This window comes from Macaca thibetana, chromosome 1 (genome assembly GCF_024542745.1).
Source record: "Macaca thibetana thibetana isolate TM-01 chromosome 1, ASM2454274v1, whole genome shotgun sequence".
Taxonomy (NCBI): Eukaryota; Metazoa; Chordata; class Mammalia; order Primates; family Cercopithecidae; genus Macaca; species Macaca thibetana.
In genome coordinates this window covers 194,922,662-194,950,508 of record NC_065578.1, presented here as the reverse complement: position 1 = coordinate 194,950,508, position 27,847 = coordinate 194,922,662, and the positions used below count along the sequence as shown (strand labels likewise).

General features: G+C 43.6%; 1 protein-coding gene and 1 pseudogene across 2 annotated transcripts; one reads left to right on the top strand and one right to left on the bottom strand.

The window, feature by feature from the left end:
* The first annotated feature begins 639 nt into the window (after positions 1–639).
* On the top strand, positions 640–27,847 carry SFT2D2 (SFT2 domain containing 2). 2 transcript variants are annotated; one of them, XM_050784835.1, is made up of 8 exons: positions 640–867; positions 6,128–6,214; positions 6,450–6,535; positions 9,725–9,806; positions 11,222–11,257; positions 11,345–11,403; positions 13,687–13,716; positions 16,960–27,847. In XM_050784835.1, exons 1-8 carry the CDS (start codon positions 805–807, stop codon positions 16,997–16,999), a joined length of 483 nt encoding a protein of 160 aa, XP_050640792.1. In that variant the 5' UTR covers positions 640–804; the 3' UTR covers positions 17,000–27,847. The 2 variants fall into 2 exon arrangements, with proteins under 2 accessions (XP_050640792.1, XP_050640790.1); XM_050784833.1 differs by lacking the exon at positions 640–867 and adding an exon at positions 1,325–5,776.
* LOC126957603 (ankyrin repeat domain-containing protein 36B-like) lies at positions 20,065–21,786 on the bottom strand (annotated as a pseudogene).

The window sequence follows — 27,847 nt, the reverse complement described above, 5'->3', positions numbered from 1 at the left end:
GCGCTCAAGCCATCTTCCCAAAGTGCTGGGAATACAGACATGAGCCACCATGCCCAGTCTATTTTTAGTTTTTTTGAGGTCAGTAAAACAAACTATTGTACAAACACAAAACAATTTAACAATCTATTGTTCCTTTCCACATTCCTTCAGTCACTTTTTTTTTTTTTTTTTTTTTTTTGTGAGACAGAGTCTCGCTCTGTTGCCCAGGCTGGAGTGTAGTATCCTGGTCACAGTTCACTATAGCCTGGAACTCCTTGGCTCAAGTGAGCCTCCTGCCTCAGCTTGCGGAGTAGCTGGGCTTACAGGCATGCCCCACCACACCAGGTTAAGGCCTTGAGTAATTAAAAAAAAAAATCTTTTCCTGTGTAGGCACGATCGCGATATGGATGAAACACAGCCTTTGTTCCCGTCTGCACAAGGCTTCTTCCCCGTCTTTGTTTCTCAGAGCCTTGCACGTGGTAGGTGCTCAGCATTTGTTGACTGGATCAAGTAGGGCGAGGGAGCGCAGCCCGTTCGGGTTTGAAACTGCTCCCGACGCCCAATTAATGTTTGGCAGCGCCTGGTGATTTCAATCCCAGCCCCTCCGGCCCGACCCGCCTCCCGGGACAAAAACACAAGGGCGAAGGCCGGCGCGGGCGCGCGGGGCATGCCGGGCGCCCCCAGGTGGGCAGGTGCCTGGGCGGGGCGCGCCGCGGTTGGCGCCCGGGTGGCGGGGCGGCTGCCTAGTACCCGGAAGAGCCGTCAACTTCGCGAGGCGCAACAGGCTGCTGCAGAGGGGCTGGAGCCGGTGGGTACTGGGCCGCAATGGACAAGCTGAAGAAAGTGCTGAGCGGGCAGGACACGGAGGACCGGAGCGGCCTGTCCGAGGTGAGTGAGCCCGGGGCCCTCGGCCCCCTCTCGCCGCGCTCCCGCGCTACGTCCCCGGCCCGGGCCTGGGAAGCCTGCGGGGACTCCCTGGAGTTTCTGGACTGTAGCTCTGCCCCTTCTCCTCCTCTTCTGTAGGGCTCCGCGAGGAGCCCTGGCACTGCACGGGGCAGTCGGCCGCGGCGTTCTTTTCTGCCCCGCGCCCCTTCAGCCCATTCTCCCTGACAGGGGGCGGCGCAGGAGGAAATCCCTGGCCCGAGCTGCGAGTGGGAGGGCGGGCGACCGGGCTGTCGGCCCCGGCCGGGAAATGCGCTTTACGGCCGGGTAGAGCTGGGGGCCCCGAGGTCCTGGCGGAAGGAGCCCTCGCTGGGTGGGTCGGCGCGCCAGAGCCAGGCTGAGGTGTTGGGGTGGCGGTCCCCACCTCGCGACGGGGCTGGTGGCCGCGCCGCGAGCTCTGCCTTGGTTTTCTGCCCGGTTTAGGTTATAGGGTGTGACACTCCCTATACACTCCCTGTACACATTGCCTTGTGATTGAGGGGGAGAAACTGCCCCCCATCCCATGAGGACAGGGACCACATCTTGTGTCTCTGTGTCCACAGTGCCCACACCTAGACTCTAGACACCCAGCGCCTCAGGAGACTGCCTGCGTGTTGGTTTATTAGAAAAGCTTTTTTTTTTTTTTCCCCCCCTGAGACAGAGCCTCACTCTGTTGTCCAGGCTGGAGTGCAGTGGTGCTATCTCGGCTCACTGCAGCCTCCGCCTCTTGGGTTCAAGCGATTCTTCCACCTCAGCCTCCCAAGTAACTGGGATTACAGACACCCGCCACCAAACCCGGCTTATTTTTGTGTTTTTATTAGATACGGGGTTTCACCATCTGGGCCAGGCTGTTCTCAAACTCCTGACCTCAAGTGATCCGTCCACCTCTGCCTCCCAAAGTGCTGGAATTCCAGGCATGAGCCACCGCGCCCGGCCTATTAGAAAAGTTTTAATCGTGCTGAAACCTGGCTGCTAATGTCCTATGTTGTAGAACCACACAGAATGCTGCATTTCTATTTGGGGTGCTTTTAGCTTTTGTTTTCCTTTTTGGATAACAAAATAACGTTTCTCTTCACTCTTTGGCGTATTTCTTTAGCCTCTGTTCCTCATCTGTGAAATGAGGATGTTAAGATGATATGGCTAACTGGAAACTAATCGGTGTTTCTTCTGGTTTCTCAGCAAGGTCTTCTTTCTCAGCAGGCTGCTTTCACCCACGTTTGTGGTTGCTGATTTTATTCGGTTTTGTTTTGTGTGATACTGGGACTTAAACTTTCTGCATGACATCTCAGAACGTAAAACTTGCCCTCTTAATCTTCACCTTGAGGGAGTAACTATGGGATCGAATGTTGGAGGCACTGAAGTTTAACTTTTTGACATTTCAAAACTAGTTGGTGGGTTCTTTTTAATTTGTTGCCTTTATTAATTGGTCAAGGCTCAGGAGTAATTTCACAGGTTCTTTTTTTTTTTTTATTTCTAGCCTCTATTATGAATCTCAAGTGGAACCTCAGACCAGGCCTAAGAAAGGTCTGACTCGTAGGTAGCTGACCCTCATTATTTAAAGCTTTATTTCCATTGACTGTCAACAAGCCTTTATGAACAGTTGGTGCTTAAGAGGGAGACACTTTATCTCCCTGCAGACTCTTGGGGGGTGGAGTGTTGACAGTGGGACGATGCAGATATTATTGTCTCGAAAATCATCACGAAGCAGTGGGCTGACCCTCAACAGTGGATGACTAGTAAAGTTTGCAAACATAAATGCTGAGCTTGTTTTTAACCTAAAATGGTGAATGTCTGTGTTGGATACTGTGAGAAGGGCTTTAATGTGTTATGCTGAGGCATCTGTTGGACCTAATTTAAAAAGAATAGGTGCTTCGTTCTTGTTCTAAAATACTTTGATCAGTTTCCTCTTTCTGAGTGAGATTCTGTTTATAACATCATTGTATGGCACTTCCCAAGTCTTGAATTCCTGGGAAATGTTTTGTTGCCGACTGACTTCATCTTCCAGGCTGTTTCAGCTTAGTATTTACTGATTAGCTCAGAGCTTCCTTTAAAATATTAGTACTGATTTAATTGTCTCATATTTTTCATGGTTTGGGGGCTGGTAGAACTGGAGGATTCCATGGGGAAATTGCTGTTTTGTGTGGTAAGTTGAATTAGGCACTCTTAAAATCTCTTTAAGAGGTCACTAGAAGAGAGTGCTTTATAAAACTCTTATTCCTTTAATGCAAACCATAAAGGTATGACTAGTTCTATTTCTCCTACCTCTCCTAGGTAGTTATAAAATTTGCATGGCAGTATCTAATTATAGCCCATGATGAATTTTGTGATGGATACCTCATCTTCATAAGTACACCTTAAGTCTGTAGTTTCAATGGGCTTCTTTCTGAAAGTATAGGTTTTATGTTTTTTTAATAAACGATTCTGGGGACAAGAAAGGTATGAGTAGTATCTGATTTTAAAGTGTGGAAATGAAGCAGTATTCCTTTCTCACCTTCTGGCTACCAATCCTGTTTTTCTGAACAATTCTTAGTATTACTTCTTCTTGGCAAGAGCCTCTCTTCTCTCCACATCGCAGAGTGAAAGGGACCTTTGTGAATAGCTGCCAGTCAGTCAGACTGCCCGGGAGCGCATTGCCTACACATTCTATCCAGGTACCATTTTAGCTACTCTAATTTCCAAAAACAATATGCTAGCACAGCTTCCAGCAGTCATGAATTTACAGACATTTTATGAGTTTGTTTTCATAATTTGGCCAAAAGAAGTGTTTTGCTTTCACTGAGTCCAGTTAGAAGAAGTGGAACAACAGCTTCCTCCTTCCCTGACCGAGTGTGCATGTAAAAGAACTTGCAACCACATGTAATGGAAAAATACAGTGGTGAAATATGCCCCCCACCCCTTCCATTTTGGCAAACAGTAACATTTGGATGGATTCAGCTTGAGAGACTTGAATATGGAGTGTTACTTTCCTTTCTGAAGGTAGAAACCAGAAACACATTCTTGGCTGAACTGCTTCCTATTGTCAGTTATTTTGATTTTTATGAGGGCTGGAATCTCACTGTTCTGTTGAGGTTATTTAGCAATCTAGATGTCAAAGCCAATTAGATTTCATTCTTAACCTTATGGTTTATCCTCTTAAAATAGAAAGGTTGAATCTTTTAAAATATCCCTGTTGATGACATGTAGTGCTCAGGGAACCATCCAGTCCAATCTTACTACCACTCTTCTTGCTGCAGACAAGCCAGTCCAGTCCTACTACCATGCTTCTTCCTGTGAACAAGCCAGGACAATCCTACTACCGCTCTTCCTACAGACAAGCCAGGCCAATCCCACTACGCTTTTCTTTCTGTGAACAAGCCAGGCCAATCCCACTATCACTCTTCTTCCTATGAACAAGCCAGGCCAATTTTTCTTCCCACCTGCAGCTAGTTCTTTTCTCGCCTTGGCAAGGTAAGTTCTTTGGTTCTTGCATGAGTAGGAAGAGTGGTACCTTCTCATTTTAGGTACCACTCAAATGAGACTGGTGGGAGGTTAAATGCTTTAGTCAGAAGTAGCCTGACTAGATTGTCTGGGGCCTTGTAAAGCCTGCTACCAGAGCATCATCACATGGCTCATTTTGGAGTCCAGGGGGGGTTTGGGAAACCAGACTCCTCCAGGAGAGGTTTACCTCAGCGTAAAACCAGGTGACTCATTTGTCAGGTCTTAACACTGGGCCCCTGCTACCTGTTATCATCCCTAATTTGTGCCTTCTGTGCAGGGTCATGGGCTCAGTTCCAATATGTATGAATGTATAACCTGACCTAAATACCTTTCTCCTGAGTGGAGATTAAGGTAGTCTTTGGCAATACGTGCCACACCTGAGGGGAGCCTCTCATCGTTCTTTTCAAGCTTCTGATTTGACAGGAACTCTGGAGACATGGTTGAAAACAGATCCCTGAGCTGGGGGTAGTCAAGGCTGAGGGAGTTGCCAGTCTAATGACTCTTGACTCTCTGCCACTATCTACCTTCTTCCATCAGCCGGGTGGAAATATGGTAGGGAACTTTGACTGCATTGCTAGATGGAGACCATGCTGGCCGTACAAGGTGAGCCCTGTGTGAATATACATGGCCTAGCTGCCCTGTGTGGTGTTGGTCTCTCACTGGCAGCTGTCTTTGTCCAGCTTGGAACAGCTGTTCCCACTTGCATCAGGTGGACAGATGAGCAGGGTCACCAGTGCGGAGACTTTGTTGTCATTTTTTTCCGAGACAACAAGAGTTATATTCTTGTTGCCCAGGCTGGAGTACAATGTACAACCTCGGCTCACTGCAACCTCCACCTCCCAGGTTCAAGCAATTCTTCTGCCTCAGCCTCCCAAGTAGCTGGGATTACAGGCATGTACCACCACACCTGGCTAATTTTTTGTATTTTTAGTAGAGACAAAGTTTCACCATGTTGGTCAGGCTGCTCTCAAACTCCTGACCTCAGGTGATGTGCCCACCTTGGCCCCCCAAAGTGCTGGGATTACAGGCATGAGCCACTGTGCCTGGCTGTTGTCATTTTTGACATGGGAAAAGAACCATTGGGAGCTACTCACAGGCTCTCCTATTTCAATAGTGTTTTTGGAACTCCTGGCTTCTCCTGAACTTTGCTCCAGGGAGGGATTAATCATGATGGCAAAGAATCAGGATGAGCAGGACTGTCATTAATTAACCAGGATCTGTCTTGCACTTGGATGAGTTGACTGATGCTGGCACCCTGTAAGTACAACATCTGAACCAAGAGTAAATAATGCGGGTGAGAGTTGATGTAGGAGAGGATGAGCAGTGGAGCAGCTGCTTGAGTGCTGTCCCCTCATCTTTTCCTTATTTCCTGGGACCCTGCCTGGAAATGCCTTTCCAGGTGTGGTCCTCATCCTGTGTGGGTTGTGGGAAGGCTCTGGGCTACTCTAGGATTGGCTGTCTTGCCTTCCTGTTCATGAAATGAGTTGTGCTCAAGGCAAAGAGTTTCTGCCTCTGAAGATGTTCAGCGGGAGGCACAGCTGTTAGCTGCTGGAGAGGAGATTCATATCTGCATCATAACTTTACAGCTCTGATAAAGTCTGGATTCGATGACTCCCATCGCCTGAGTGTGTAGGATTCTGTGCTCCTTGCCTTCCCTAGTACAACTTAACACTTTCTAGATTTAATTTTGTGCTTGCTTTGTTTTTAGTAAATGTGTGTGTATATGTATTTTTTTTTTTTTCAATTTTAGGTTGTTGAGGCATCTTCATTAAGCTGGGGGACCAGGATAAAAGGCTTCATTGCGTGTTTTGCTATAGGAATTCTCTGCTCACTGCTGGTAAGGTTTCCCTCCCTCCCTCTGTCTTTTCCTCCTACCCGTCTTTGCTATATATTCCCCTTTTTGTCCACCTCCTTTCCCCTTTTGCCCTTCACTAAAATGCATGGATGAGAGGAGAGGGGAATCAGGGAGGTGGGGCGGGAAACGGCCTCCTCAGGGCTTCCTCAGTGAGCTCTGCTTGTGTGGCCAGGTGGGAGGGGTTGCTCATGTGCAAACACTGTGCTTTAAATTCTAGGGTACTCTTCTGCTGTGGGTGCCCAGGAAGGGATTACACCTCTTCGCAGTGTTTTATACCTTTGGTAATATCGCATCAATTGGGAGGTAACTTTTTTAAAAATCCAATCTTAGCTAATCATTAATGGGAAAATGGATTTTGGTTGCCCTTGAGGGAGGTGAAAGAGGAGGCTCCAGTAGTTGTAAGGGATTTGGAGAGAAATGGTTAGATTATCTCACATTCATATCTTATTATTTGAAAACATTTTATCTCTTAGTTTGAAACACCTGGGAGAAAGCAGCAACTGTGTTGCCATTGTGATTTTACATGTTCAGGAACTGCAGCACAGAGCAGTTCAGTGATTTCTCCAGGGTTTACAACCCAGTCCTCCTGCTTGCTGTATTCTTATTGCTGTCAGAGATTGAGTTGATGGTTTTCAAAGGGCTCATCACTCCAGTGGCCATAAGGGAAACTCGTTTGTATTAAGTGTCAGACCTTCCCAGACCTGAGTAGCAGCTCATGTGGGCAGGGCATCTGAGCGCTTCCTGGAGGTGGGCAGCCCATTCTGCATGTTGTGAATGCACAGACTTTCCAGGTCGAGCTTTCACACTGATGCTTCAATCACACTGGTGCTAACAACTCCACCCTCTCCAACTGGGAGCCCTGGCCTAGCCTCTACCTGAATGACCTGCAGGAACCTGAACTCAGGCATCTTTTTTCCCCCTTTTCCCTTCCCTTGTGTCTCTGTAAATGGCTTCAGAGTCCTGGGGGTCCAAGTCTCCCCGCCATGATTGCTCACCAGGGCTTGATGTATCCCTGTCTTCCTGGCTCCTTCCTCTGTGTCCCCATGGCTGTTTGTGCTTCACTGACTGACTTGTATGCTCAGTGGGTAAGCATTGATCACACTCTGTGCTGGGCTCAGAGGATACAAAGACAAGTCCAGTTTGGTCCCTGCCAGGCAGACATAGAACTCATGATATAACAAGATATGGAAAGAGATGCTCAAGGAGGGGCAGCTGACACGACCTGAGTCACGGAGGGCTTCCTAGAGAGGGTGATATCTGAGCTTGTCTTAGCTTTGGCCTGTATCACCCTTACCTGAACAAGATGCCTCTGCGGGGTCTCTCTGTCTCCTCCATTGCCCCTCTCCAGGCCATTTTCCACTGAGCTGTAGAGCCATTCACTTATAACCCTACTTAGCCCCCGCGAGTGGCTCCCTGTTTTGTCTCTACAGATGAAGTCCAAATTCCTCAACATGCATACAGTTAAGCCTCTTTGAGATCTGGCTTCACCGCTGTCCCGTTCCCTACCCAGTGTGCTTCCCAGCCAGGCTGAACTTCTTGCATTTCCCAAAATGTCGTTGTGCCCTTGTTAGGTTGTTTTCTCCTTCTGGAATGCTGCCCTATCTGTAGCTGCCCTGGTTTGGTAGATACTTGCTCATTTGTTAAGACCTGGCCCAAAAGCCACCTCTTCTATGAAGCTTTTCCTGATTACCTCCTCCTCTCCAGAATTGATGACCTTTTCCTTTGGGCTCTCAGTATTCCATCTATATTTATGTGCCAGTGCAGGTAGCATTTTACTACACTGACTTGTTAGGTCTGTAAGCCACTTGATAAGGGCTGCACATGTATCTTATTTGTCCCCAGTTGTACCCAAACTTAGCTCTGAGTCTGCCTGGAAATGGGAGATGTTAATTAAATGATTGAGTGCATGATTCTGGCCACCTGCTTAAAGCTTAATTTATTGGTGCTTATGACAGTAAAATGCTGACCCTTAGAGATGTCTTTTGTTGCCTCTAAAGCTTTCTCCAATACTAACTTTTGGTGGGGGGTTGTTTTGGGCAGACAGTGTAAGTTACAATGTATAGTCTAGACTGAGCATAAATATATGGGTGTGTTGCTTAGTCCAGAAGAGCTCTTTAGCAAATTGCTATGGGCTGAATTCTTCATAGCACTGTGTAGGGAAATAATAAAGGGAGCAAATTGTTATTTTCAGGGCATTTGGGAGTTTGTGTCTTTGCCTGTAGTCTGTTATAGTTTTGTGTATATGCTGTGTTTAATTTTTAGGACCAGCCTTGACTGTTGCTTCTTATTCGGTGTAGGTTAAAGAAGTGTTCTTTTAGTTGGGGCACTTGAGAGTGAAGCCTTGCAACTTAATGGCACTTCAAAGAGAGGAAGACTTATTGGCCAAGTGTGGTGGCTCACGCCAAGTTGATGTGTTAGACATGACAGTCTGCTTCATTTGTGATTACTCTTGCTAGCAATCTCTCATTCATACAGAAAGCATCCTGGGGACCAGGCGCAGTGGCTCACCCCTATAATCCCAGCACTTTGGGAGGCTGAGGTGGGTGGATCACGAGGTCAAGAGATCGAGACCATCCTGGCCAACATGATGAAACCTTGTCTCTACTAAAAATACAAAAATTAGCTGGATGTGGTGATGTGTGCCTGTAGTCCCAGCTACTCTGGAGGCTGAGGCAGGAGAATCACTTGAACCCGGGAGGCAGAGGTTGCAGTGAGCCGAGATCACATCACTGCACTCCAGCCTGGCGACAGAGCAAGACTCCATCTCAAAACAAACAAACAAACAGACAAAAAACCCAAGCATGCTGGGACTGTCTTTTTAGAGCTTTGGAATCTAATAGCTATAGAGTCAAATACCAGCTCTTTGGTAGCTGTGTGATTTTCTCATCTCTAAAATAAGTGTAATACGTAACTCACAAAATTGTTGAGAAGAAATGAGGTAATACATGTAATATCTGGCATTTAGCAAACATTCAACAAATAACCCATGATGATATCATCATCATTAGAATTATTCCCTGAAGATTATGAAAGAAAATGAAATGCTCTGCTTTTTAACATAACCTACCTAAGCCTGTAAGGTATGGTTTTTCGTTAAACTTCCTGAGCCTTGTTTGTTTCCATGAGTAGGTATTGTCAGGGAGGCAAGGTAGCACCTCTCAAGGAGAAGGCTTATCTAACCTAGTGGTATGATATGAATCTACAGTCAAACCCACATGCGTTTACAGCCTGGGTCTATCATTCCCTAGTTGGGTGGCCTTGGATAAAGTAACTCTGTGGGCTCTGTGTGGTAATTGTTCCTACTTTATGGATTGGTTGGTGATGGATTAAATGAGAATAATGTACAAAAGGCCCTTCAGCACAGTGCCTTCTACAGAATAAGAGCTTTTCAAATGTTAGCTACTGTTGCCACAGGAAATCTTGGGGAGGCGACTCAGTGTGCCTAGTGCAGTTCTGTTCTGAACAGCTTGTGTGGGTGTGTTTGCCTTTTAGTACCATCTTCCTCATGGGACCAGTGAAACAGCTGAAGCGAATGTTTGAACCTACACGTTTGATTGCAACTATCATGGTGCTGGTAAGGTCTGCTTTTTAGCTGGACTTCTCAAATGGGAGTTTTTATTTCTGTTGTATAAGATTTTTTTCCTTTTAAACCTAAGGACCTCTTCTCTTTTTCCATTCAGCTTGACTTATTACCTTATTCCTATAACCATGTGGCAGAAGGGAACACTCTACCTAATGCCGCAGTCCCCTCCTCCCCTACTTTGTGTTTCAGTGGGTGTCAAGGTGCTACCAGTTCTGAAAAGCACCTCTAGAGGGCATTGCTTGTCAGATTAGCCAGAGTGGTATGGTGGTAGTAAGGGAGCTCAGACACCTTCCTGGTGACTGTTGAAGCCACACACAGGCAGGGCTTAGAGGGAATAACTCAAACACAGGACTCATTCTCTAGGGTGGGTGTCCTGCCTTATAGAATGGCCTCTTTATTCCTCATTATCTGACTTGGAGACTTATTACTGTTTTTCGTCAGTCTCCCCAAAGTGGGAATGGCCTCCGTATGGCCTGTCATCCTTGTACCCTGCTCTGACAACATTGTCTTCAGCTTTGTTATAGCTTCCTGTCCCATTGACCCCAAATGCCTCTCATTTTTGGCCTATTTTCTTCCCTGTGGTTGTCAAAATCATCCCAGACCTGCACTCTCTGGACTTTTATAACTATTACTACATTTGGAACTTGATGAACATACTTTTATTTTTAGTTTCATTTGTGTAATCTCATTTGTTCAAATAGGTGAGTTCTCAAAAGCTGTGACCACATTTACTATTTATTTAGTGTCCTTTTAGAGTATTGGGCACGATGCTGGACACAGAGAATGTTTAGGACATATTTGAGTAGTTACTGTTATAGAAGGATGGCGAGGAAAGGCATGGCTAACTGCTCTAGCACCAGTTGTCCTTGGCCAGCCTCAGATGTCCACGGCCTGGACAAGTCTCCTGTAGGAAGAGCTTTCTAAGAATGGCCTTAGGGAAAGTGTTAGGTGATAGGTAAACAAATAACTGGCATGCTGACTGTGAGATTGATATCTCATGTTAACCTTTGTCCTTGCATGTGCTTTCTGCTGCAGAGACTAGCATTCGGTAGGAGTTAAAATAGATTTGTGTTAAGCTTTCTTTAGTGCATTCGAATGAAAAGATGGATGGACAGATGAATGGGTGGGCCTGAAATGTGATTTGTTTGCTGGGCAGAGGTTCTGGGAAAACTTGAAAGTAAAAGAACGTCTTTCTCTTTTTAAGCTATGTGAATCTTTATTGGCTAGTTTGATTTCGTGGAGATTTTTAACTGTTCTGCCAAACATGGGTGCTCAGGTGGGTTAACTGCTTTGAGATGAAGGGTGCATAAGTGTTGTGCATTTGTCAAGAATAACAAATTTTGAGGTTTTTTTTTTTTTTTCTGCCATGTTATTGTCATTAATTAATGTTTCCTTTCTCCCTTTAGTTGTGTTTTGCACTTACCCTGTGTTCTGCCTTTTGGGTAAATGTATATTTTAATTTTTCTTAACCATTTTGGCTTTTGCCCCTTGTCTCACACTCTCCTATAACCATATTATTATTTTTCCAGTGGCATAACAAGGGACTTGCACTTATCTTCTGCATTTTGCAGTCTTTGGCACTGACGTGGTAAGTAACCTTTTAAACAATCCCCTCCCACATAGCCCACTGACTAATGTAGCCGAAGGAGATAAAACTCACATATTGTGGGTGGGATAATTAAGAAAACACAGAAACTCTTTAATTTAAGGATTCTCATTGATGAAAGTGAAGTCAGGCTCCAGAGCAAATGCCCATCAACCCAGCCCACTGCCAATAGATGGCATTAGTGGTCTTGAGTGGTCACAGGAGGCTGCTTGCCTGCTGTGGCATTTTTGCTGAACTAATGGTTGATTTTTGAGATGTTACAAATATTATTAAACCACTCATGTCCGGTAAGTGCAAGGACAATAAAAGTATTATAAGGGATGTTAAAAAGGCTTGTGAGTCCAATAGAGGTTAACAAAAAAGGAAAGCGGTAAGAAAAATAATGAGTGTTACATTTGTAATAGAATGAATCATTTAACAGAAGGACAAAGAGTGAATTGTCAGCAGGAGATGAGGAACAGTCACTGACGAAATGGAAAAACGTGTGTCTGTGGGCTGTAAGATCTGCGTATGTGCTTAGAGGCCTGTTGACTTTTGGTAATTCAGCTGAAGAGCAGGAAATAGTAACTCCAGAGCCAAGCATAGTAAAAGGGACGCTGGAGACATTTTGTGAAACCATGAATGGGGCTGTAGGTTCTTGGTCCTTTCAAGCCTATACGACATCAGAGTGAGGGGGTGGTGACACACGTGGAATCTGTAGGTTCCAAGACATTCCTGTAGTTCTTTCAAAGTATATCAAGGGGTGGTATCTGCCAGAACAGTTTGAATATAGATGTGACTCACCTATTTTTGAAAAAAATGTTTGCTACAATGTAAAGAAAACAGGATTCTGGACATTTTAAAGTTCCCAAGAATTGGTTTAACTCCTATTTGGTAGAAATGAATCTTGAGACTGTAAGCTTAACTCCCATCCCTCCCTTTAGCAATTTTGGACTTTTGAATAAATATAGTTTCAAATTGCCTTTTGGAATTTACTGTGTTGATAAGTAATTGAGCTTCTGTACATGGGAAGTATAAGATATGGAGAAGGATGGTGGTGTTTGTGTGTGTGTGTGTGTGTGTGTGTTTAAATGCACATTTGAGTGGTAGACTGTTTATATTTTGATTTTCTTCTAGGGCAGAAATTGGTACCCATATACACACACCTTGCTTTGCTTGTAGACTGATTTTGAATCCAGTTTCAAAGGTTCAGCATTCACATGGGTTCAGCTGAACGGGGATATTCCCTTCAACACTGACACGTTCTGACTGTGTTTGCTTTTCTAAGGGCTGACCAGCTTACAGCCTGCCTGACACACAGTGCCTGGTTCTATAGAGTTCTGGAGCCTCTTCCTTGTATATGGTTCCCTTCTAAGCAAAAGGGCTGAGCTAACTGGGATTTACCAAGATACCTTTGGACATACTACATTTTCACCCACAGAGTAGTTGGTAGCATTTTTTTTTTCTTCTTCTTTTTAATTCTCTTTTCTCTTCTTTTAAAATTATCCCAATTGGGTAGAAGTTAAATTCTGTTTAGAATTTATAAAATGTTAGGAGTTCAACTGTGCCAGGTATGGGTGGCTCACACTGTAATGCCAAGACTTTGGGAGGCTGAGGTGGGAGGATTGCTTGAAGCCAGGAGTTTGAGACTAGCCTGGACAGTGTAGCAAGACCTGGTCTTTGCAAAAAAAAAAAAAAAAAAAAAAATTAAAAAATTAGCCGGGCATGGTGGCACATACTTAGTCCCAGCGATTCTGGAGGCTGAGGCAGGGGGATTGCTTGAGCCTCCTAAGCTTGAGCCTAGGAATTCAAGGCTGCAGTGAGGTATGATTGAGCCACTATATTCCAGCAGCCTAGGTGACAGAGCACGACCCTGTCTCAAAAAAAAGGGGGCGGTTCAACTATTCTGAGTTTCATTTGATACTTTTTCAGAATAGAGTTTCTGTGCCATCCGGGTATCTGAAATCTGACTTTTAGGCGATTGCTGCTAGCTCAGGGTTCTAGCAGTACTGCAGTGAGGCTGAGGTCATAGGGGTTATCGCCACATGAACCTTTTGCCCTTCTTCTGTGGCTACCTGTCTGTACATAGCCATAGTGTGTGTGTTTGGGTACACATACATGTATATGCGTGAGCCTTTGTGTGCACATGCTCACCCCCCAGGCTGAGGATGGGAGAGGGTCTGGATAAATCGATGCAGGTACTCTTAAAGCTCAAAAGCCCATTCCGCTGGATAATCTGCTACTCCCTTCATCTCATTTGACCCTTTGTTTTGTTTTTCATTATAGGTATAGCCTTTCCTTCATACCATTTGCAAGGTAAGACTGTGTATTTGGAAATACGATTTCTGTCATTCATTTTAATTTAGAGTCTGCTTTCAGAGAGTACATCTTATTTTATTTATCTTAACTGACGTCTTTTGAGCCAAGTAGACAAATACTATACATCTCATTTAAGTAAGTTTAAGGTCACTACACCACCCACTCTAATTATACAATTAATGATGGATATTACCCAGGTACATCAATTTCCGATGCTGTGAACATTCTACTCATATATAGTGCATATATGCACATTGTTACTCTTTTAACCTGTAGCTTTGAGTAGGGTTTTTTTTTTTTTTTTAAATAAAGGTGAATGTCATTTAATATCACTGAGTAAGATATGGAGGGATCTCAATTCGTGCTTCTTGCAATATCCCACTGCTGGAAAAGTTTCACAAGAGTTTATAAATGGAGAGTAAGCAGTACCAGGGCTTCCTAACTAGCAGTGTGACCTCGAGCAACTCTCTTGACCCCTCTGGCCTCAAAGCATTGATAAGTAGACTGAGTTGGTCTAGATCATCTCCAGAGCCCTCTTTTAGCTCTGAAATTCTAATACTCCAAAGCTCTTTAAGCACTTTCAGTTATGACCCTCTCAAAATTAGCCGCGTGATCTTTGCCTCTGACTTTGGTGCAGTGGCTCACGCCTGTAATCCCAGCACTTTGGGAGGCCAAGACGGGCAGATCACGCGGTCAGGAGATCGAGACCATGCTGGCTAACACGGTGAAACCTCGTCTCTACTGAAAATATAAAAAATTAGCAGGGCGTGGTGGCGGGCGCCTGTAGTCCCAGCTACTCGGGAGGCTGAGGCTGGAGAATGGTGTGAACCTGGGAGGTGGAGCTTGCAGTGAGCCGAGATCATGCCACTGCACTCCAGCCTGGGTGACAGAGCAAGACTCTGTCTCAAAAAAAAAAAAAAAACAAACTGTACTGAGGAAATGAAAAATTATGCATGACTTGGGAAGGAGGAAGAGCAATCTTATGTCTTAACAAATTCCAAGACTGTTGCTGACAGTGATTTGAAAGTGCTGAGGAGTGATTGATTGGATGCGAAGTTAAGCCTTTCAAGTGAAAGGTAGCTGAGTGGCTTCACTGATAAATTCTAGGAGGGTAGCAGTTATGAAATACTCCATGCAGACCTGGCTGGTTTTGGGGCCTGGTGGCTTTTCTGAGAAGAATATGGGCAGGGATGTCCCGGGAAGCTAGATTTTTATGTGAAGTAAGCCAGAGTCCATCATAACTGAGGATCCAATGAGATACTGATCAGCCTGCCAACATTTGAATATTTCTTGGTCCCTGAACCAGCTACATAATTTTCAGGGTCCAGTGCAAAATAAAAATGTGAGCTTCTTGTTCAAAAATCATAGGCCGAGCGCGGTGGCTCACTCTTGTAATCCCAGCACTTTGGGAGGCTGAGGCGGGTGAATCACCTGAGGTCAGGACTTCAAGACCAGCTTGACCAACATGGTGAAATCCTGTCTCTACTAAAAATACCAAAATTAGCCGGGCGTGGTGGCCCGCATCTGTAATCCCAGCTACTCAGGAGGCTGAGGCAGGAGAATCTCTTGAACCTGGGAGGTGGAGGTTGTAGTGAGCTGAGATTACACCATAGCACTCCAGCCTGGGCAACTGAGCGAGACTCTGTCTCACAAAAAAAAAAAAAAAAAAAAAAGATTATGAATTTCAGGATGGCAACATCATCAAATCAAGGCATGAAACCCAATGTGAACCCTTCTAAGTATGGGGCCAATGCAGTTGCACAGGTCTCATTCGTGAAACTTGCTTGGAGTCATTCATCAGAGCTTCAGGCTTGATCTGGATTGGCATGTATAAAATTTATGTACAAGTGATTGATAGAATGATGGAATTTTATTTGAGATAGTGAGTTTCATGTGCTGAGCAAATGAATTACTCCTCTAGTAGGGAGGGAATCACAGAGCTAGATCCCACCCTTCTATTTTTTTTTTTTTTTTTGAGATGGAGTCCTACTCTATGGCCCAGGTTGGAGTGCAGTGACCTGACCTCAGCTCACCTCAGTCTCCAACCTCCCGGGTTCAAGCTATTCTCCTGCCTCAGCCTCCATGCGCACACCACCACTCCAGGCTCATTTTTTGTATTTTTAGTAGAGACGGGGTTTCACCATGTTGACCAGGCTGGTCTCGAACTCCTGACCTCAAGTCATCAGTCCGCCTCGGCCTCCCAAAATGCTGGGTTTACAGGTGTGAACCACCATGCCTGGCCCCACCCTTCTATTTGTAAGTTCCCCTAGAATAGCTTTTCCCATGGTGTTCCACAGAAATAGTGTTTCTGTGGAAGAAAAGAGTTCTATGATCAAGTAATCTGAGAAACAGGTTAAGCAAAATTAGGTAAGTTCCTCTTTGCCTGGCTTGCTAGATCCTTCCATATGCTATGTGTATTGTGAGCTGCCATGAGGGGGACTTATGTGGCCATAAAACCCTTCTTGTGCAGAGACTCTTCTGGGACTACAGTGCAGAGTGTATCTCAAGAAATGCTGCCCTGGAATCATCTTGATATTAAATGCAGTGTCTACTCATGGAAATGCATCCATTCCCCTCTCCCTCCCTTATGTGACTCCCAGTGTCCTTAGTGCAGCACAGTTGAGAACGTGGAACAGAACTGGGGTATGAGAAGCCTAGTGCCACATTGCACAGTGTGGTGTAGTGGTGGAAATGGAGGTGCTTGCTTGGGTAGAATAGTAATTTCTTGAAGACCAACTCTTCCTTGCACCCTCTACACTGAATTCCAAGCAGTATATATCTGTGATAAGGCTAATATAGCATATTAATAAGTGCTCAGAACCCATAGTGGGCTCCCTTCTGCTGCCTGCTTAGAATGAAGAACGGTCCCAGTTAATATTTAATGCTCTCAGTGCATTCTGTGATTTTGGCCGATATTGAAGTGCAGCAGTCCTGACTGACTTCTTAGTTTCTGATAGTCTATATTATCTTTTTCTCTGATTATGATGACTATTCCCATAATCAGACTGGGGGGTAAGTGGGGACATCCCCTCTTACAGATGAGGAATTTGGAACTCAAACAGGACAAGGAACTTTCCCAGGATAGTACTACTAATAAATGTTGAAGCTGCAGTTTGATGCTGTGTAGGTCTGATCTTTCAATCTAGGTGCTTTCTACTCTGCAGCTTCCACTTTGGGTGCCCTCTAAAGTGCCTTTGGGGTGACGACGTCCCACTCATCTTTGTGTCTTTTCTTTCCTAGGGATGCTGTGAAGAAATGTTTTGCTGTGTGTCTTGCATAATTCATGGCCAGTTTTGCGAAGCTTTGGAAGGCACTATGGACAGAAGCTGGTGGACAGTTTTGTAACTATCTTCGAAACCTCTGTCTTACAGACATGTGCCTTTTATCTTGCAGCAATGTGTTGCTTGTGATTCGAACATCTGAGTGTTACTTTTGGAAGCAACAATACATTCTCGAACCTGAATGTCAGTAGCACAGGATGAGAAGTGGGTTCTATATCTTGCGGAATGGAATCTTCCTCACGTACCTGTTTCCTCTCTGGATGTTGTCCCACTGAATTCCCATGAATACAAACCTGTTCAGCAGCAGCAGGTAACCCTTGGGTGCAAGTGATTCCCAGGTGGCAAAAGGCAGCCCCATCAGAGATCACAGGGGAGCAACAGTAAGGGACAGAGTTTTGGGGTCCAGTTGTCCCTCTGTGGAAACCATCACCACTGTCCTGCATAGAGTGAGTCTGCTTCTCCTCTGGCATCTAAGAACAAGTGACTTTGCTTTACACAAGCCCCTGAAGAGCCTGGCTGTGGAGTGAGGTAGAAAAGAAGCACTTTTTGGTGGTGTATGCTGTTTCGGAATTTGAATCTAAGCATTCTTGGTGTTCTGATTCTATGCCTGACTGTGGAATGTATTTTCTGACATTAGGTGAAGGCTCTTTTCTCTTGGGTTTTATTTGCCATCCCTCCCTCCCTCTCCCTACATATCTTTCTTTATGACCTCCTGGCACTAGATGGGGAAAGAACAGAGCAGCAGCAGAAAACACTGCTATTTCTTTTTGGACAAGAGCCCATAAGAGGTGAAAAATCCTGCTGTTCTCAGCTATATTTTTTTTCTTCATTATTTATAAATGTTTGCTTTTAAACTGATTTTATTTTCTGTTCTCCCCTGGCGTTGGGCCAGGGGAGAGTGGGGTGGGAAGACAGATCCCTGCTGTGCGGCCAACAGGAAGTAGGCACGCCTGCCCAGTGACCTTTAAATAGTCCTGGTGTTTGCACTCAGCCTGTGCTGGGGACACTGGGGAGGATTCCATAAACTGCAGGTGGTCTCTTATCAGCCTGATGTCTAACCTACAAAGTGCTTTTGTGTCCATGATCTTACCTGGTTCTTATGGACAGCCTTGTAAGGAAGCAGGGATTGTTATCCCACTGTTCAGTCAAGGGAATCAAGGCCCACATTGGTTTTTGGGTCCACCCAAAGCCACAGCTTCAGCCTCCTTCATGACCCAGAGTTTTCTGGCCTGTTTCTGGTTGTGCCTCCTGTAACTGCCTATGACTGTTTTCCCCATTTTCATCAGCCAAGCCATCTCCTACCTGGCTGTCCCTGCCCATCTCTTTTGGAAGCTTCTTCCTGGATCTGTAGGATGTTCACTGTCCCTTGTGTTCCCTGTCAGCTCCTCCTTGTTGCCTGACCACCATTAGTACCCTGTCTTGTCAGCCAGTGTTCCTGGCCCTCCAGGACCTCCAGAGTCATCCTACAAATTACATTTATCTGGATTGCCTTTCTGCTCTTTGCACAGGGCCAACTGGTCCACTAGGGCTCCTCCTCTGTCACCACTAAACTGAAGGAAGTGACCTGATGGTTGTCTCCTTGCTTGTGGCTAATTGCTGAACCTTTCTTTGTCCTACTGTGGCTAAGAACTCAGACTGACTGGTCTTTTTTTATCTTTTCTTTTTGAGATGGAGTCTCGCTCTGTCACCCAGGCTTGAGTGCAGTGGCGTGATCTCGGCTCACTGCAACCTCCGCCTCCTGGGTTCAAGCAATTCTCCTGCCTTAGCCTCCCAAGTAGCTGGGATTACAGGTGCCTGCCACCATGCCTGTGCTAATATTTGTGTTTTTAGTGGAGACAGGGTTTCACCATGTTGGCCAAGCTGGTCTGAAATGCCTGACCTCAGGTGATCCACCCGCCTCGACCTCCCAAAGTGCTGGGATTACAAGTGTGAGCCACTGTGCCCTGCCAGTCTTGTCTTCTGAGGCTGGGGAGCTGACGGGGCCAGAGAGAGGAGCTAGTCTTCCCAGGTTCTTTCTAGGCTATTGACAGCATCCAGTCATCTGCTCAGATCCCTAACCTGTCCTCAGCCAGGAAGGGAAATTTTATGCTACCCCTTTGGCTTCTGTGGGATTCTTTCACATCCCAGGTGCCTCTTGGAGACAGATCTCAGAAGGGCTGTGGTGTCAGAAGGGGCATGGAGGAGGTCAGGAGTGCTCATGGTTCCTTTTCTTTAGAACTGATACGAGGCTTGGCTAATCACTGTGAGCTCCAGCAGCTCCAGCAACCTGGAATAAGACACCTAGAAGGTTCACCCCTCCATCTCCATGTCCTTTTTTTTTTTTTTTTTTTTTTTTTAGATTGAACAACCATTCTTTATTTAAAAAATAATCTCAGCAAACTAGGGATACAAGAGAATTTCCTTAACCTATTGAAGGGCATCTTTAAAATATCTTCTGCTAACATCCTTTGTAATGATGAAAGGCTGAATGTTTTCCCCTAAGATTGAGAATAAGAGAGGTCAACTCTTACCACTTATATTCAACATTGTACTGGAAATTCTAGCCACTGCAATCATGTTTTAATTGGGAGTTGGGGGAAAGAGGGAGGGAAGGAGAAAAATGAAAGGCCTTTAGATTGAAAATAAATAAGTAAAACTGTCTATTCACAGATATTATCATCTATGTAGAAAACCAAATAAAATCCATTACCAGGTTACTGAAACCAGCAAGTGAGTTTTGCGACACTGCAGGATATATAATCGATACACAAAAATCAATTATGTTTCTCTGTTAGAAGAATTAGGAATTGAAAATTTAAAAATAATACTATTTACAATAGCATTAAAATATAAAATTCTTGGGAATAAACCTGACAAACTATATGGAATATCTGTACACTGATAACTAAAAAGCATTGCTAAGAAAAATTAAAGAAGACTTAAGTAAGTATCTTGTTCATAGGTTGAGAGACTCAACATTGTTGATGTTAATTCTTTCCCATATTAATCTATAGGTATAGTGCAGTCCCCATCCAAAGCCAAGCAGGCGTTTTTGTTTGTTTGTTTGTTTTGTTTTTTGTGGAAATTAAAAACTGGTTATAAGAGTCACGTGGCATGCAGATAATCTAGAAGATCCACAGTAACTCTCCTGCTGTGTAGCTGGTTCCTGACAGGTCATGGACCTGTCCGTGGCCTGCAGGTTGGGGACCTCTGCTGTAGAGGATCCAGATTTAAATTCAGAATAAGCTTCATCTGTTTCTGTAGTTTCATTTTCTTTCAACAACTGCTGCATTGAACTTCGCAGGATTTTCTGAAGCTGCTCAATTTGGCCATCTTGCTTTTTAATTGTATTTCTTAACATGAAATTTTCTGTTTGGATCTTTTGTATGTGGCCTTGCGTCTCCTTAGTACATCTCATAGTTGCTGTAAGTTGATACTGTTTTTCTTGAAATTGAATTCTCGTCTGGCCTAATTTCTTCCTTGAATCTTGCATCTCACTTCCTCAACGGATGCAGTGTCTCAATGAAGCATCCAGAGAAGCTTTTGTTGATTGTTTAGGACATCACCCTGTTTTTGTTGAAGTTGTCTCACAACTACTTCTCTTTCTGCTTTCTCTCTTTCATATTGACATTGTTTTTCTTTCAAATGATTAACTTTATTGATCATCCTCTTACTCTTCTAGCAAAAGACTGTGCTTTATGCACTCAGCCTGAAGATTTTGTACTGTAGCATCACATTTGGCTTGAATATCAATTACTGTTTTTTCTTGATTGTCAGCTTTGTTGTGAACATCATCCAGTTGCTGTTGAAGCAACATAGTTTGTCTTTGTAGTTGACATAATCTTACTTGCTTTTCTGTGCATTTTTCTACTTTATCTTGGCCATTTGTGTACATTTTTTCAATGTCCTTCATTTGACACTGTTTGGTTTAGCTCTCTTTGTATGTGTTCAAAAACCAAAGCCTTTTCTTTCAGAGCCTCTCGTGTAATGGAGCTCAGTTTTGAGGCCCCTGAACTTACTCTTAGCTTTAGAAAGTTGTTGAGAATCAGAACATGAGAATTCAAATTTTCCTGTAAATGACACAATTTCTCTACCGTGCCCTGGAAATCAAGCTCTTGGTCTCTTTCTGTTGAGTGACTTTGATCATGATCACGTAGAGCAGCATTCAGTCTACGATGGTATGATTCCATTTCGTCAGTCTTTGCCTGCTTTGTTTTTCCTTCTCCAGTTTGGAACAGAGCATTGTGTTCTCATCTGTCAGAGCAGTAAGCTGTCCACTATAATGGGCTATCGCTTTTGTTGATGTTTCCCCATTCTGTTTTAGAGCCTTTTGAGGTCTTCATGCTTTCTTTTTATAATTTCAATGTCTTTTAGGTATTTCTTTTCCAGGATTTGATTTTTTATTGTGTCTATTTCCAGCCTGAGCCTGGCAATTTCATTTTACATCAAGTGGTTTTTATGCAACAGGTCTTCTTTTTCATGACTATCAGAAATCTCAAACTGCAGAGTTCTTGTTCCCATTCAAGTTTTTGATACTCTGTGATATTTCTTTTTTTTCAGATAGTCTTGTAGTATACTAGTCTTTTTCATTTTTTGAATTTTTGCTGTAAGTCACTCACAGTGATTATCTTTAAGTTCTGTTGATCTTTTACATAAACTGCATTTTAAATTTTAGTCTTTTTTTATACGAGATTCTGGAAATTATTTTTTATTATACTTTAAGTTCTGGGGTACATGTGCAGGACATGCGGGTTTGTTACATAGATATACATGTAATGCTATCCCTCCCCTAGCCCCCCATCCCCCAACAGGCCCCGGTGTGTGATGTTCCCCTCCTTTTTCCATGTGTTCTCGTTGTTCAACTCCCACTTATGAGTGAGAACGTGCAGTGTTTGGTTTTCTGTTCTTGCGATAGTTTGCTGAGAATGATGGTTTCCAGCTTCATCCATGTCCCTACAAAGGACATGAACTCGTCCTTTTTTATGGCTGCATACTATTCCATGGTGTATATATGCCACATTTTCTTTATCCAATCTATCATTAATGGACATTTGGGTTGGTTCCAAGTCTTTGCTGTTGTGAACAGTGCTGCAGTTTGCATGTGTCATAGTAGAATGATTTATAACCCTTTGGGTATATACCCAGTAATGGGATCTCTGGGTCAAATGGTATTTCTAGTTCTAGATCCTTGAGGACTCACCACGCTGTCTTCCACAATGGTTGAACTAATTTACACTCCCACTAACAGTGTAAAAGCATTCCTATTTCTTCACATCCTCTCCAGCATCTGTTGTTTCCTGACTTTTTAATGATTGCCCTTCTAACTGGCATGAGATGGTATCTCATTGTGGTTTTGATTTGCATTTCCCTAATGACCAGTGATGATCATTTTTTCATGTGTTTGTTGGTCACATAAACGTCTTCTTTTGAGAAGTGTCTTTCATATCCTTCGCCCACTTTTCGATGGGGTTATTTGTTTTTTTCTTATAAATTTGTTTAAGTTCTATGTAGATTCTAGAGATTAGCCGTTTGTCAGATGGATAGATTGCAAAATTTTCTCCCATTCTGTAGGTTGCCTGTTCATTCTGATGATAGTTTCATTTGTTGTGCAGAAGCTCTTTAGTTTAATGAGATCCCATTTGTCTATTTTGGCTTTTGTTGCCATTGCTTTTGGTGTTTTAGTCATGAAGTCTTTGCTCATGCCTATGTCCTGAATGATATTGCCTAGGTTTTCTTCTAGGGTTTTTTTGGGTCTTACATTTAAGATTTCCTCTTTTCCTAATTGAATACCCTTTATTTCGTTCTCTTGCCTGATTGCCCTGGCCAGAACTTATAATACTATGTTGAATAGGAGTGATGAGAGAGGGCATCCTTGTCTTGTGCTGGTTTTCAAAGGGAATGCTTCCAGTTTTTGCCCATTCAGTATGACATTGGCTGTGGGTTTGTCATAAACAGCTCTTATTATTTTGAGATATGTTCCATCAATACCTAGTTTATTAAGAGTTTTTAGCATGAAGGGCTGTTGAATTTTGTTGAATGCTTTTCTGCATCTATTGAGTTAGGGAGGATTCCCTGTTTTTCTATCGTTTGGAATAGTTTCAGAAGGAATGCTACTAGCTCCTCTTTGTACCTCTGGTAGAATTCGGCTGTGAATCCGTCTGGTCTTGGACTTTTTTTTGGTTGGTAGGCTATTACTGCCTCAATTTCAGAACTTGTTATTGGCCTATTCGGGGATTTGACTTCTTCCTGGTTTAGTGTTGGGAGGGTGTATGTGTCCAGGAATTTATCCATTTCTTCTAGATTTTCTACTTTATTTGCATAGAGGTGTTTATAGTATTCTCTGATGGTTTGTATTTCTGTGGGATAGGTGGTGATATTCCCTTTACCATTTTTTATTGTGCCTATTTTATTCTTCTCTCTTTTCTTCTTTATTAGTCTGACTAGCGGTCTATCTATTTTGTTGATCTTTTAAAAAACCAGCTCCTGGGTTCATTGGTTTTTTGAATGGGTTTTCGTGGTCTCTATCTCCTTCAGTTCTGCTGTGATCTTAGTTATTTCTTCTCTTCTGCTAGCTTTTGAATTTGTTTGCTCTTGCTTCTCTAGTTCTTTTAATTGTGATGTTAGGGTGTCAATTTTAGATCTTTCCTGCTTTCTCTTGTGGGCATTTAGTGCTGTAAATTTCCCTCTACACACTGCTTTAATTTTGAAACGGAGTCTCCCTCAGTTTTCCAGGCTGGAGTGCGGTGGCGTGATCTCAGCTCACTGCAACCTCTGCCTTCCGGGTTCAAGCGATTCTCGTGCCTCAGCCTCCCAAGTAGCTGGGACTACAGGCATGTGCCACCACACCCAGCTAATTTTTGTATTTTTAGTAGAAATGGGGTTTCACCATGTTGTCCAGACTGGTCTCGAACTCCTGGTCTCAAGTGATCTGCCTGCCTTGGCTTCCCAAAGTGCTGGGATTACAGGCGTGAGCCACCACGCCCAGCCCCATGTCTTTTTTAATCCCTGGATTGACTTTGTGGGACATGAGGCCAGGGTACTAAGATGTCACCAGGGCTTTATAGGCTTTATAACATAATAGTAGTGAATGTAGTCTTTGAAGTCAGTTGCATCTGGGTGTGAGCTAGGACTAATCATATACTAGTTGTGTCATATTGAACAAGTTACCTAACCTCTGGTTCCTCAGTTTGTTCATCTGTTTAAAAATTGTGGGAATAACAATTCCTGCTGGGTCATTGCAAGATGTCAGTAAGACACGTCAAGTGCTTAGAATAGGGCAGAGCCTCAGTAGGGTAGGTGTTACTTAATCCCAGAAATAACTGGCAACTTTGGAAGGTGAGAGTGAATGTCTCTAATCATTAGTTTATCTAACAAATACTTATCTAGTACGATGTGCCTGGCCCTGTGGACACTGCCATGTTTTTCTCATTCAGTATTCACAGCGACTGCCCAGTGAATGGTATTGCCTCCATCCTCTGAGAGGGTAAAGAGCCTATCCCAGACCCCACCAGTGGAGGCGTCAGGGAGGGGTTCTTGGCAGGAGATGGGCCTTGTAGAAAGGCTTCTGCTTTGCTTTCACTCACTGCCTGTGGCCAGTTTGCTCAGACAGCTCCTGTCAGGACACCATAAGCAGCTTTTGCATGACCCTGCCTCCCAGGGTTTTCCTTAAGTTGCCTTGTTCTTTAGTTGTTTCCCTACTTGTTTTTGTTAGACTGTGGGAGGAAGAAATCCATTTCAAATCTGCTGAAACCTGTTACCAAGCAACAGCAGTGGTTAAAAGCAACCTGATGAGTGAGTAAAGAATTAGGGTTTCAGACCTGTGGTTAATAATGGTCTCTATCTCCCTGCTGACCTGCATTCCCTTCTCTTCTGTTCACTGCTGGGTGAAGGAGGGCTCGCTGCATTTTGGAAGTTAAGGGAACCAATAAGGTGACTCTTTTGCAGATGGGAATGTGGTACTCAGCCAGCCATGTGGAAGCACTGTCCTGGTGTGATCTGCCCTGGGCTGTTGGCTCTCTGAATGCTGTCTTGGGAGGAGCACTGCCCTTCAGACCAGAAGAGATGGCTTCCAGTCCCCTCTCCCTCTTGTCCCAGTCTCTCTGAGGCTGCTTGTTGGGTATTGGACGTGCTGTGTACTAACTCAATGCCATCTCTTGTCTCATTATCTGAAATGCATCCCCGTTTGCAGAATGGGCTCAAAGGGAGCCTTCAATTCTGCTCCTCTAATAGCCGACCCCAGCTCAAGATATCTTGTCTCTGGAAAGGGCAAAACGTTGTCCCCAGTGTAGCATTTTCACTGGGTTGATTATCTCGGTGCTGGATCATCTGTCTATCACCCTTGTGTGGTGACTTTGTGAATTATCTGCCTGAGTGCCACCTCCCATCCACCCTAATCACTGCATGCTCAGGGAGCAAGAAATAAAATCATGAAATGCATTCCAAATAAAATCACTTTTTGGCTGGGTGCAGTGGCTCACACTCCCAAAGTAATCCCAGCACTTTGGGAGGCTGAGGTGGGTGGATCGCTTGAGGCTGGGAGTTCAAGAGCAGCCTGGCCAACATGGTGAAACTACATTTCTACAAAAAATACAACAGCAAAAAAATCAGCCAGGGTAACTGGTGTGTGCCTATAATCCCACCTACTTGGGAGGGAGGCTGAGGCACAAGAATTGCTTGAACCCAGGAGGTGGAAGTTCAGTGAGCCGAGATCATGCCCCTGCACTGCAGCCTGAGCAACACAGCGAGACTCTGTCTCAAAAATAAATAAATTTTAAAAAAATCGCTTTTTGATACTTCTGTTAAAATAGATAATAAGGGACCATATCTTAAAGTGTGGAGGATCTGGCTTGGCTTCTGTTTTCCCTATGAAAGTGACAGATGTTGCATCATGAGACTTAGTGGAATGAATTGGGAAATTGAAGGGCAGCCCCATGGCTGTGGATTCTATTTTCTATGGGACTGTTTACGCCAGGCTTTGTTTATTTTCTCTTTGCTCAGATAACTTCTGACTAGAATCGACTGTAGGATTATAAATAGTTTAAAATACCTATTCTCAAACCTCATTTTCAGCATATAATTTTTTTTTTTTTGTTTTTTGTTTTTTTGTTTTTTGTTTTTTTTGAGACGGAGTCTGGCTCTGTCGCCCAGCCTGGAGTGCAGTGGCCGGATCTCAGCTCACTGCAAGCTCCGCCTCCCGGGTTCACGCCATTCTCCTGCCTCAGCCTCCCGAGTAGCTGGGACTACAGGCGCCGCCACCTCGCCCGGCTAATTTTTTGTATTTTTTTAGTAGAGACGGGGTTTCACCGGGTTAGCCAGGATGGTCTCGATCTCTTGACCTCGTGATCCGCCCGTCTCGGCCTCCCAAAGTGCTGAGATTACAGGCTTGAGCCACCGCGCCCGGTCAGCATATAAATTTTTAAGAATCAGTGTTTAAAGATACATGAAGCTATTTGCTAGATTTTTATTCTAGTTTTTGTTTTTTTTTAATTTAAAAATCTTAAGTTTTTTTTAGTAAGCTTAAGATGTCCAGTAGTTTATTTGCAGACAGCGTTTTTAAAAAGTGAATAGGTGTTTAGCTGAAGTGAAATATAGATTTACGACTGTGTAACTCTTGGTAAGATATAACAAAACCTAGACATCTAAAGTTTTTGGAAATTTTTATTTTAAAAGTTTGTTGGGAGGTAAAATTGTGTGACTTTACCTTGGGTTAATAGTTTTATAGTTAAGAAGAAAGTCTGGCGAAGTTTACTTGATCTCAGTTCATTCAAGAATAGGGTATTTAGTTCCACTTTGGTTATTTTCACTTCTACCCTAAATTCATAGTCCCTGTTACTTAAGCTTTACCCTTGACTTACCAGTTTTTGTAGCAGCGAGATAAATGGGGAGTAGCAGTGCCTTTGTTAATGTAAATTGACAAAAAATTGTGTCATTTTCTAGCAGGAGTAGATAAGCTGATAATGGGCTTAGAAATGTACAAAATGATTTTCTGTAGACAGGATGATCTGTAACCATGAGTCCACTAGACAGGAGAAACTTTGCTGTTTAAAATGAAAGGTTATTCAGGATTTGGAATAATTTGCTAAAAAAAGTAAAATTAAAGGTCAGTTCATAGCATTGTAGCAAATGATGGTACATATTCACAACAAAGTAATGCGACTACATTTAATAAATAGCCACAAACAACAAAAGGACAGCTGGTCCCTGATATGTACTGGCTACCTGGACATAATATCCTTGTGAAGCATCCTTAAAGAACAAATTGCAGCTGGTATTTGGGTGAATGTTGCTCTGTGCCTGTCGAATGTCCATGCTCCAAGAAGTTATGAGCCTTGTTCTAGGTACAAATGAACCTTGTATTTGTTTAATCTCCTAAGGGAGAGCTATAGTTTACATTCAATTTTTTGGTCTTTCTGCTATGAAAGGTGTTTATTTTGCCTTTGTCAATGTGTTTGCAACCTTAAATAAGGAAAGGGAAAAAAATAGCCCTCTGAACTCTGATCTTTTGCTGCTTCTGTAAATTTTGATTATGAAGTTGGGAGTGAGGACATTCAAAAGCCCATGGTGAATTTATATGCCTTTAGAATATTGTGCCTGTTTTAAAATGTTTGAGCTTTTAAAACACTTTGTTGAAACATGAATCCTTTTTTGTAAATGTATAAATACTCATAACTAATTTTGAATGCTACTGATTGTGTAACTGAATTTTTGTATCCAAAAATCTTTTCCTACCTTGAAAATCTATTTCATTTAATAAATACTGTTTTCTTGATGCTAACTTAACTTTAAAAGGAATGTTGCCAAGCTGTCTCTCCTCCCCCATCACAATTTTGCTTTTTTTCTTCAATAAATGATAGCATTATGATCTTTAA